Here is a 10,608-nt window from a genome sequence, read left to right on the forward strand (position 1 = left end):
GTAAGTACCTCCCGTTGTCCCCATACAAAGCCTTAGAAAAGTTTTCTAAGGCTTTGTATGGGACAAAGGGAGGTACTTACAGTGCACGCATTTTCCGTCCTGTCATGCTCGTCCTAAGGCTTTTACCTTTTTGATAGAGGGCGTGGGAGGAGATTGTTTGGTCACTTTCAAACTTGAGGATCATTTTGCATTGAGATACGAAACACTGATCGACGGAAACTAGCGTTGTTTCCTCTTTTCTGGCGTTAAGCCGCGTCTTTTTCAAAATTCTGTAATGTTTAGGACAAGATAGTCTACTAACGCAGAAAAACTACCTCATAAATCACACGACCTGTTCTTCCTGGTTTGCTTGTGATTTCCCATGCTAGAATACCTAACGTGTTCCGTCTCAGTTTCAGGCCCGTGGTCGGTGAAACGAGCGGAAAATACTGCCGCTTTTTTTCCTTCTCACGAAGCGATGCTCAAGTTTGTTTCCACCTAACGAGAGCTTAGATGGCTTGAAAATTCTGATGTCCTTTGCAGCTGTACTCTACGATGTCACGCAATGCCTTAGTAGCGTTACGGAATAATTCTGTAATGATTTTAATCCTACTGTTCCACATAACAAAGTTAAAGGTTCTGCGAGACCCTGGGGACAAGCTTCTATATCCGGTAATTTTCTGGGAACTGATTGTTCTAACCGGCTACCGGCTTTGGGGTTTATCATTTGTTTGTATCACGTGATCGCCATAGTTCTAGGAATTCCCTGCCTGCAGTGATGCGTGTGATGTTCGGTATTCACTTCAGAAGCGAGGTATAAAGCTAGACAACAGAAATGGCCAGCAATAATTTAGAGAGCGAAATCCGTACTCTTAGAGAAAAACTCAAGAACTATAAAGTTGGAAATATCGAGGGCTTGCATTCTTTCTCAGACGCTCTCGAAGGAGAAATGGAAGGATTGCAGATACGGCTGGCCGTGTTTGGCATGACTGGTGCTGGGAAATCGTCGCTTGTTAACACGATTTGGAAGACTTTATACGGCCGAGAAAATGCCCCTGCAATAGAACAATCATCTGGAGCCGAAGGAACACAATTACTGGAGGATTTTCATTCGCAATCGGGGACAGAAGATGACCGTGGCGGCTTTGTATTCCATGACACAAGAGGTTTTAACTTCGATTTTAACAGAGCTGAAGAAAGTAGGTATTTAGTTTAACTGTTCTTTTTACCTGTAACATTTGATCAGTTAACAAAGCCTTCCAGCCTTCAAGCCTAGCGACATTTATTTTCTAATACTAAGAGAATTCGTCAAGCCGACAACAATGGTCGGCTTGACGAGGGGCTAGCCCTGAAAGTCGTCGGCCTTGAACCCTTTTACGATGGCCAATTTACATTATCAACTCTGTTGACAAAACCAAATTATCACGTTAAAAAAAACAGCGATCCGAAAGTAACGGCCCTGATGGTTTAAATTTTTTCAGGGTAGTTGAATTTCATTTTACTTATGGGAAGCAAAATATATTCATTCAAAGTCATTATTCAATTTCAGCTTTCGGTTTCTACGCCAAAGGCGGAAGTAGTGTGTAATGCAAGATTTGACAGGGCTTGCGTGACATGGTCGATAATTAATGTTACAATAGGCATGCGCCTTAAAGTACCTTCAATTGCCAATTTTGTATTTAACCCTTTAAGAAATTACAAACAGAGAAGTATTATATATGACTAAAGCAGCTACTCCAGGAGATTCTCAGAGTGAGAAAAATAGCAAAGAGCTGACAAAGTCCTTTGACTCCAATCAGTAAAAAAAAGCTCCGAACTCTTAATCTTTTCAACACCCCCTTGGCCGTCGTTGTAATGCTCTCTCCAGTATATTTTTCACTGATTGTAGTTAGGGAATCTGGTGCTAATATTGGTGGAGATAATAAAATGGTACATAATGAGAAAAACCGTACGATACATTCCGTTGTATGATTTGCGTAGCTTCCAGTTATGTTTAAAAATAAAAATTAATGAAAACATTTCCTTTGCCTTTAGATGAACTCTTCAGAATATTATACGGCATCGTTTCTGCAGGACAGCTTATAGAGCGAGGAGACTGGGCTGAAAAAATGGCCGAAGACGCTGGTCAAGCTGCTCACAGACTCGAAAAGCCTCCGGTTGCAGACCAAGTTCATGTGGCATTGTGGGTAATCAAGGCTAACGACATTCGTTTCGTGAATGGCCAGTATCTAGACAAGTTCAATTTTGTGAGGCAAAAATTAAACGCGGAAGGTGAGAGTTGGTAACTAAACATCTTTGCTTTGTATTTGTGCCAAAGTTTTGATTATAATCACTGTAAACCCCAAAGGAACTCAACCGGGAACTCAAAGGGGCCAAAGATCGCCTTCTCACGTTACCCATAATGGACACATACAATTTTTTTTTTTTTTTCAATTGAAATTTTGATCTCATTCCCAACTAGTTTTATTATTATTTCAAAAATTCGAGTTTTATTATTCCGAAATAAACATTTCCAGGGAAATAGTCCGAGTAACTAATTTCTCTAGTGAACAACTGGAATCCTTGCCGAAAAAAATCCGAGTTGTTTGATTTGCACCCTTCCCCCACCCACGGTTTCATGGCATTTTATCCTTGGCCAAAGAAATTCTGAGACATTCTAGAGACTCCATTTCCAAGCATTACCCCTGTTCGTCCTTAAGTTCTCTTTTTTTAATGTATTTTTGAAGGTGTTACCATAATTACGGTTTTAACCCACGATGACAAATTGGACTCTGAAGAACGCAATGAAGCTAAAAAGAACGCCATGGAAGTGACCGGAAGTAAGAAGGCTCAAACATTTGTCTTTGCTAATTGGTTAGGAGAACAGGAAGAATACGACGTCAGGTACCAACGGGAGGTGTTGAAAATGTTGCACACTGCTCTTGGGTGCGGTGAGCGCTCTGTGCGGTCTCGGCAGATTCAACGGAAACTTAGTAAACAGTGAAAGACACTGACTGATAGCGAAACTCTTCGCGTTTTAGGGTAGAGCTTCATTTTTTTTTTGTGAATATAGCGATCTTTTTTATGACATTGAAAGCCTTTTATTATTTCTGCTGGTCTGGATAATTGCTTTGAAGTGACCCCCCCCCCCCCCCTAATCGGAAGTAGTGCAGTGCGCCGTAGCAGGACAGCGAACTTTCTTTTCTGTGAAACAAGTCTTTGGTTTGAAGAACGTACAAGGCTTTTCTGTGACTTCAATTTAAATTCAGTTACAAAATTGTAGCCAACTTTTTATTTGATGAAAGCTAATTCTCAATATGTATTCAGCTCTCGGCTTTTTAGGAGACAAGAATTAGTGATCTATTCAAACTGGTCTCACTTGCTTTCACACAATGAGAAAGGGGAGGCCTGGGGTGGGAACTCTCAACAGCACTGTAGAGAGAAAAGGTTGGGATGGGAGGAAGGGTAAGGGTAAAAATTGTCGAGAGAGACTGGGAGAGAGTAAATGAAAGCAGATGATTGGACAAATATGAAGCCACTGTCAAAACGCTATTTCACGGACGTACGAGGCAAATCGGATTCTCCTTGAAGACAATCGAGTGAGACCGCTGAGAATATTACAGTAGACAACGTATAAGCGAGCGCTATTTCAGTAACACATAGTTATCCTTAGTCATAACTAGGATAAACGTCAATGAAATGGTTTATAAAAGTCAGCTGAAACAACTTAAAAAGAGATTTTCATTTATTAAATATTATTATCATTAAATGCTCGTCCTTGGAAAAATTGTGATGGTAATCTTTTCATATTAACCTATTATGTCTTATCACAAATCATTTTCAACTATGTGAACCCAATGTTAATGATGCAGCTTGTATGGGAAGCTATGTTGGTCACAACTGGCCAATCACGACCGACTTACGCCACGTGAGTCTTATGGCCAATGGCACCTCGCGGAAAACTGACCTATCAGTTTTCACGGACCATACCAACAAAACTCGAATTAAAAAATATTCTCTCGGTGATTCTGTTCGACTTCCGCTGAGGAAGTCGAAACGTCAGTCACTTCTTACGGTGGTTTCTTGGACTTTTTTCTCATGTCAAAATCACATTCCTTTTTTCCGAATAAAAAGCAATGACCGAAAGTAATGGGAACGAATTTTGATCACGAAAAATGGTCCATTGCATCAACTATTTATAACACTGAATTTAACAATTAAAGCCTTCAGCTGACGTTGTTTACCTTCTGGGCGAATACGACAGGTGTGAAGAGGATCAGCTTTGACCAATGAAACTTCTTAACTCGATCATTAATAGGGTATTTAATGAATAGTTTGAGTCAATGTCTATTCCCAGCAGGCAATAAAAATTGTTCCAGAAGAGTGTTATCCTATCCAAAGACTTCACTCAACGAAAGCCCCAGTGACGCACATAAAGATTCTGTCGACCACGACCCGCTGAAGAAAACAAAAGTAAGTTGTCTTGGATTTGCAACAATTCTCACTCTCAACAGGGCTTATGTGCCTTCTCACCTTAGCACGGAACACGCATAATATTTTCGCTTCTATTTGTCTAACACGAAATTTCCATGAAAGCTATTTAGAGCAGCTGACAGAGCTTATCATTCTAGAAAAGATACTCGTATGTTCTTTGTTCTCTCTAAATGTTTTTTAATCTCATGGTCGAAACACAAATCCATTTTACAATATTTATTGACGAAAAGCGACTTAAAAATGATCGATTGAGCGATGAATTTCTAATTCAGCGGGATGGAAAAATCCTCAGCGAATTGTTCGATGAATCTACATAACAAAATCTGTCGGCGAGGATGCCTAATTATCAGCTTTATCCTTAATTTGAGTTGAAGAAGCTTAAGATAAAAATGTTGTGAGTACTACAGATTGTCGCTAAGTAAATATTCTGAGTTATTGAGGGTAAAAGCTAACGAATCAAAGGTGATAACATTCTAAAACGAAGGAGAGCTTTCATTGAAAGACAGTTACTTAGTAAAGAAGATACTTACGAGACAATTAAAACGCCCATAAACTTTGAAATTGAAAGTGATATTCAAAGAAAAGAGGAAAAACCGAGCGACAATTCCGCATGAAAAACTTCACCTGTTGGTGTCAAGCGCCCGTTTACCAAAAAGGCGCCACTGAAATATTAAGAGCTGCTACAATTTGTCTTCTTAGTATTTTTTCGTTTGTGAGTGTGAATGATGCAAGGAAAAGAATGGACAGGTAAACAAAAACATTGCATAGGTCCATGTGGACATCTCTAATGAAAGAGCCGCGAGAAAGAAATTTGAAATTCAAATCTATTAAATAATAAATAGTTCTTCACCTCGTTAGTTCCTTTGATAACATCCTTTACTTCACATATCTCGAATGACGCTTTACGGAAGAAACAGATCCTTAAGGTTGGTAACAATTTCATTTCGCTAAAGTAAAAACTTCACAGCACGAAACATCAGGGGAAATGGAGAAGACTAATGGTATCGCGCTTTCACAACCGATGATCAAAATAATTATGTTTGTCCCGGAAAAATAGTATGAGAAATTAGCCCTGCAGTCGAATGAAATAAATGTAATTCAGCTGGAGATAACAAAATATTTTTGCAATTAAAAAGATATGGGCAGCGTACGCGTTTAATTCCAGCCGGCCAATTTCGGTTTACCTAACATTTCCATTTCTTCATTATACTTGCTGCTTTTCTCCGGAATCACAAAAAGGTTTAAAAGTTTCCCTGGTTCACCCAAGGAAAACATGTGTTGTCACCAAAACAGGGAAATATTTTATGACAACCTCCCAGAAAGCGCGCTGTTTTTTGAAACTCTCTTCCGAAAGTGGTGCTATAACCACAGCAATTTGGTATGGCTCTCGATTAACGAGCAAACTTAAATTCACCTAAAATTCTGAATCCTTATATCGGATTTAATTGATAGCTTGTCAATTTTGAGAAATAAGTCGATGTTTAAACTTGTTAGGAAGTATACAGATGAGTTCCCTACAGCTCAGCAAATATTTCATAGATAAAGGGCGCAGCCGATTTACGATACAGGAAGGAAATATTAAAACTGAATTTGATGCAAAAAAAAATTAGCGGCGCGACGAAATATTATTAAAATTCACAGCTGGTTCCGAATAAAATTCAACTTCCTGTCTCGTATCCTGCTGTTGGCACTGATTTTCAGTTGTGTTTGCCATTTCGATCACTTGAGAATAAGACAGATGAGAGAAATTTTAAGTCTGAAAATTTCATTTCTGCTTTGCTTATATTTACAGTACAGATCCTTCTGAAGAAATGACGTTCGTCTACACTGTATTTTTTATTGAATGGGAAACATGTAAAGATTTCTTACGAGACATACGATTCCCTACGCGAAGTCAAATTGAGGTTCATGTGTTTCACCGTAAAGATACCGACCAAAATCAGCTTCGCAGCATGATTCCCGACAAAAGGCACCACGACGGCCGTCCAATCATCATGAAGCACTCTTCACTGACATCATTTCCGAATGCTGTCGAAGATTTGCTCGTCTACTACGCGAGTTCGTTCGACTTTTCAAGGCATAAGAAACCCGATGTTTACTTGGTCTCGGGCCAGGGTCGGCGCTACGAAGAGTTAGCGAAGATCTTACGAAAAGACAAAAGAGTGTCGGCATGGGTTATCGACGGGAGAAGGACAACGCTTCTTGACTGGCTCGATGCCAACTGTGTTTGCAAAATGTGCAAGTTTATATTCGAATCTGCACATGAAGGAGTTCAGCATTACGATGAGTTTCATATGAAGTAAACGGACACGTGGAAAGGATTAAACCAGAAAACAAGAAAAAAAAACTCTCCGCTGACGATTTTCCCGTTGTGCGGGCTAAGATGAAAACGATTCAAACATGAGAATCATAGATACCCGCATAAACAAAATTGAAAGCTTGGTAAAGATGACTTCATAAACATGCCCGGCGTTTGTTATTAGACAGCCCATCACCGTTTTTCTTTTACTTTACGGTAAGGTACCTCGATGAGAAAAACCTGTTTTTCTGTTGTTGTTGTTTTTTTTTAATCAACCATCAAATATATAGCGCAGTGATAGGTGCGTCGCATTTTGACAGATAAGTGTTAAGATTTGTCAGGCAATCCATATAGACCCAACAATTCATATGAGAAGGTAGACAGCATAATTTTGTCAATAGCGCGTGTCAAGGATATGTTTGGACGTGGGCCAGGAATTCCATCTGTGGGATGACACACTTGCTGTGGAACTAACAGAACTAAACTCGCCCTCTAGACGTTATTAAGTAATTCTAAAATTCCCTAAAGCAGCTCGTGTCTGTCTTTCCGATAAAATTTTATAAAATTTATATATGCTAAATATTTTAATAACTTAGGTAACAACTACCTCAGCTGTATGAAACTTATCAACAAGCATGGCTTTTTGATCAGTTCAATAAATGAATGAAATGAAACTGCAGAGAGGGTGTTTTGCATGAAATAATTTTAAATGAGTTTCATTCTTAACACTCCAAGGATCAAAGTCGTTGAACTGGAGGCAATCACCCACAATTCTTTTTTTCTTCCTGGTCCTCCCCCATCTCTTGGTGCTATGCACCGTTCTTCAGTGGCCTTTATCCATGTGGTAAATCACTATTTTTTTTCATATTTTTCCCATTTTTCAGGTTGTCTTACACTCATTTTCCTTCTTCATTAGAAAACGGCTAAAATATTTTTTCATCCACACTGTAGCTGATGGATCTTAAAGTGGAGCAACACCTTTAGCTAAAACAGCATGCACACAATGTGGTTTTTAATCATCAAATGAAGACAATTGAAGGGCCGTTACCATAAAGATCATGAAAAGCTTTTCTTTTGGTCTGGATTTGTGTAGATGAGAGACCCAATTAAAGCTCCATTTAAAAAAAAATGGTTTTCATCCAAACTGTGAAGGAAAGTCATCATTTTCAAATTTTCAAATATCTTGTTTGAAGAACATTTTAGAAAAACTCTGAATACTTTATTTGCCTCATTAATTGATAAATTCACAGCATCAATGCATGTTCAACCTCTTGAAATGTGTACAAAATTCAGATATATATTAGATCTCAGATAAATATAATTTTCATTACCTCTGTAATTGTTTACCCCTGAAAAAATTCAGATATGATTCTTCATCTTTTATCAGATCTTCACAAAGCTCTTGGTTTCTTTTGCCAATGTTTGGATTTAGCACTAATTTTGAAACTGTTTGTGATTTTTTATCTCTGTGCTCCCCAGGGACAAGGCATTCTTCTTTCATCTCCAAAGATCTCTTTCTCAAGAGGTGTACTTCATGCCAGAAGTTTTCACCTTGAGAGTCAACTTTTTTCCAAAATGTTCTATTAAAGTGTTGGTAAAGAAAGACATCAGCTTTGTTCCATTGCAAAAATCTATCTCTAAACTGCTTGGGTATGTGGTGTTTCTTGAAGGAACGTACCCTTGCATTGTGTCTCAGATATAACACATCCTCTAAACCCCAACAAAAGTGATGCTTCAGTAATACCAAAGACTCATCAAAATATTCTAGAAGTAACACCAGATCAAAATCTCTCTCAACTGAGGAGATGAAGTTTCTAATAACTTTAGTGTTTTCAAAGTCCTCAGGTTCAAGTCCAAGATCAAAACTCATGCCATTTCTTAGGGTGTACATAGCGTTTACATTGGACTTGTATCTATCAAGTCTGTGTAAAATTTGATAGAAAGGATTTGAAGAGCTAGAGATACCAAGCAAGGCTGGGATATCTTCAAAAAGAAATGCTGATTCAAATCTTGAAATGGGATGTCGGAGGATAGTAAAGAACTTTGTGTCAGGGGGCATCAATAGCCTCATGGAGGTTTGGTTGTATCTGAAGAGAAAATAGAAGAAAAAAATGCAATTTCCATTTGTAGGAACTGGGTGGTAAATCAAAACTAGAAATGATCCCAACCTAGAAGGATGACTATTAACCCTTAACCCCTGAGAGTGACCAGCAGCCTTACAATATCACCACTGAATCAAACATTGAGGTCACAAGAATAAAGGAAATGATCACCAGCTAAAGAACCTCTTGATTTTTCAACATTCTTCCTGTCAACACCTCAGGAATGTGTACAGAAAAGTGTGGAGAATATGTGTACTGATGTCAAGATGTAAATGGTTAAAACAGTAGTAAAACAAGAAACAGAGTATGGTAGAACTCCTCAAGATCTTGGCTATGCCAAGCAATTTTTTAGATTTCTGCACCTACGCAATACGACTTGAGAAATGGAAATGGGCAAAGTTGCAGCACCCTTACTTAATTTTATAGCTTCTGTGCTAAGGGCTACTTTTCTGGATTGTGAAGAGAGTGCTCAGGAAAAAATCACACATGATCTTAACATACCCTGCAAACTGGCCCTCTATAAGATAAAGATTATTTCACTTGCCTTGCATGACTACACAAGATATCTGGCTTCTCACTTGGTAAATTGTCAACAAAATTCACTTGAAAACTCCAGGGCCAATAAAAAGAGAAAATTTGACTCCTTGGTAAGGCCACTCTTAAATCCTTTCCTCTAGCAAATCTGAATAAAATGTTTGCTACAGAGCTTCCTCCTGTCTTGTGTGTTTTCAAAAACAAAATGCTTTTGACAGAATGGCACTTATTGCTAGAAAAAATAAAATCAGGTATTGTTAGTAAGAGAAGCCACCCGTATAAGGAGGACAAAGAAACAAGTCTATCCGAATCTTCAAGTTTTACCGATCCCTATTTCGAAAAATAAGCCAAATGATTGCAAAAAAAATAAGGGAAGTGGGAAAAAAACTGGACAACAAAAAAGACAAAGCCATAGTTTCAACGGCAATCTGTTGTTTTACCATTTTTTTAAGTCAAGAACTCCGTGCAAAATGAAGTATATGAGGAAATCTAGTAAAAAAAGTTTGTACCCTAGCAAATCTAATCATGAGATTAGAGAAACAGGTCCAATCGAAAAACATTCCGTTACTAGGAAATCAAAAACAGTTGTAATCATTACATAACATACCTCCTGAGAGCTCTAAATAACGGTAGGGCAGCATATTTAGTAATCAAAATGATGACGAACAAAAGAAATGCTAATTTTCTTAAGCGAGACAGATCGAAAAGCCTCATTTCCTGTCGTTCGCTTTACAGATTCCTCAGCATCCAATCGTGTCCATTTCGTCCGCCATGTTTAATTCAATAAAAAAGTGGAGGACTGGGTCGAGTCACTAACGTTTTATAACTCGACTCCAGTTTGCCTCGGTGGTCTCCAACAGGCATCGTGAGGCATCAGACCGGAACCACCGAAAAAGGGAACAGAAACTTCACCAACACCCTTTCTCTCATTTCCTCCAGAGCTGACGAGATGGGAGGGCTTCGATATTTTTTATTTGTGGGACAGTTTCATTGAAATAACTGGTGTCATAACAGTTCCAACCATCTCAAGTACCACTTATAGTTAACCCACTTGTTAAAATTCTTTACTATGTAAATAATTAGCTCTAAAAAGCAGGAAGACATTTAAAGACTCGTGTAGGTTGTGGAATCAAAACTATTAAATACAAAGGAACGTGCCGGCTCTAGACAATTTCGATTTCCCCACTCCCCCCCCCCCCAAAAAAAAAGCCAAGATACAGA

The 10,608-nt window shown here is 38.5% G+C and overlaps 3 protein-coding genes across 4 annotated transcripts; 2 read left to right on the top strand and 1 right to left on the bottom strand.

Moving 5' to 3' along the window:
• The first annotated feature begins 694 nt into the window (after window positions 1–694).
• LOC113676278 (uncharacterized) lies at window positions 695–3,745 on the top strand. The gene is made up of 3 exons (XM_027192921.2): window positions 695–1,178; window positions 2,014–2,250; window positions 2,706–3,745. Exons 1-3 carry the CDS (start codon window positions 815–817, stop codon window positions 2,960–2,962), a joined length of 858 nt encoding a protein of 285 aa, XP_027048722.2. The 5' UTR covers window positions 695–814; the 3' UTR covers window positions 2,963–3,745.
• A 546-nt stretch (window positions 3,746–4,291) lies between these two features.
• On the top strand, window positions 4,292–7,429 carry LOC113676279 (uncharacterized). 2 transcript variants are annotated; one of them, XM_027192924.2, is made up of 2 exons: window positions 4,292–4,431; window positions 6,245–7,429. In XM_027192924.2, the coding sequence occupies exon 2, from the start codon at window positions 6,264–6,266 to the stop codon at window positions 6,753–6,755; it is 492 nt and encodes a 163-aa protein (XP_027048725.1). In that variant the 5' UTR covers window positions 4,292–4,431; window positions 6,245–6,263; the 3' UTR covers window positions 6,756–7,429. The 2 variants fall into 2 exon arrangements, with proteins under 2 accessions (XP_027048725.1, XP_089065905.1); XM_089209779.1 differs by lacking the exon at window positions 4,292–4,431 and adding an exon at window positions 4,457–5,378.
• A 519-nt stretch (window positions 7,430–7,948) lies between these two features.
• On the bottom strand, window positions 7,949–10,262 carry LOC113676277 (galactosylceramide sulfotransferase). The gene is made up of 3 exons (XM_027192920.2): window positions 9,995–10,262; window positions 9,398–9,619; window positions 7,949–8,838 (listed from the first exon to the last, which is right to left on the bottom strand). Exons 1-3 carry the CDS (start codon window positions 10,099–10,101, stop codon window positions 8,079–8,081), a joined length of 1,089 nt encoding a protein of 362 aa, XP_027048721.2. The 5' UTR covers window positions 10,102–10,262; the 3' UTR covers window positions 7,949–8,078.
• Window positions 10,263–10,608: the final 346 nt, after the last annotated feature.

This window comes from Pocillopora damicornis, chromosome 6 (genome assembly GCF_964200805.1).
Source record: "Pocillopora damicornis chromosome 6, jaPocDami1.2, whole genome shotgun sequence".
Taxonomy (NCBI): domain Eukaryota; kingdom Metazoa; phylum Cnidaria; class Anthozoa; order Scleractinia; family Pocilloporidae; genus Pocillopora; species Pocillopora damicornis.

What these genes read in the sequence shown, in the direction of transcription:
- LOC113676278 (XM_027192921.2), top strand. Translation starts at nt 815, where the DNA reads ATGGCCAGCAATAATTTAGAGAGCGAAATCCGTACTCTTAGAGAAAAA. An exon ending in TTTTAACAGAGCTGAAGAAA is followed by an intron (nt 1,179 to 2,013) that starts GTAGGTATTTAG and finishes CTTTGCCTTTAG; the next exon opens with ATGAACTCTTCAGAATATTA. An exon ending in GCAAAAATTAAACGCGGAAG is followed by an intron (nt 2,251 to 2,705) that starts GTGAGAGTTGGT and finishes GTATTTTTGAAG; the next exon opens with GTGTTACCATAATTACGGTT.
- LOC113676277 (XM_027192920.2), bottom strand. Translation starts at nt 10,101, where the DNA reads ATGAGGCTTTTCGATCTGTCTCGCTTAAGAAAATTAGCATTTCTTTTG. An exon ending in TTATTTAGAGCTCTCAGGAG is followed by an intron (nt 9,620 to 9,994) that starts GTATGTTATGTA and finishes TATTTTTTCTAG; the next exon opens with CAATAAGTGCCATTCTGTCA. An exon ending in ATCTTGTGTAGTCATGCAAG is followed by an intron (nt 8,839 to 9,397) that starts GCAAGTGAAATA and finishes TTTTCTCTTCAG; the next exon opens with ATACAACCAAACCTCCATGA.
- LOC113676279 (XM_089209779.1), top strand. Translation starts at nt 5,347, where the DNA reads ATGACGCTTTACGGAAGAAACAGATCCTTAAG. An exon ending in GGAAGAAACAGATCCTTAAG is followed by an intron (nt 5,379 to 6,244) that starts GTTGGTAACAAT and finishes TTATATTTACAG; the next exon opens with TACAGATCCTTCTGAAGAAA.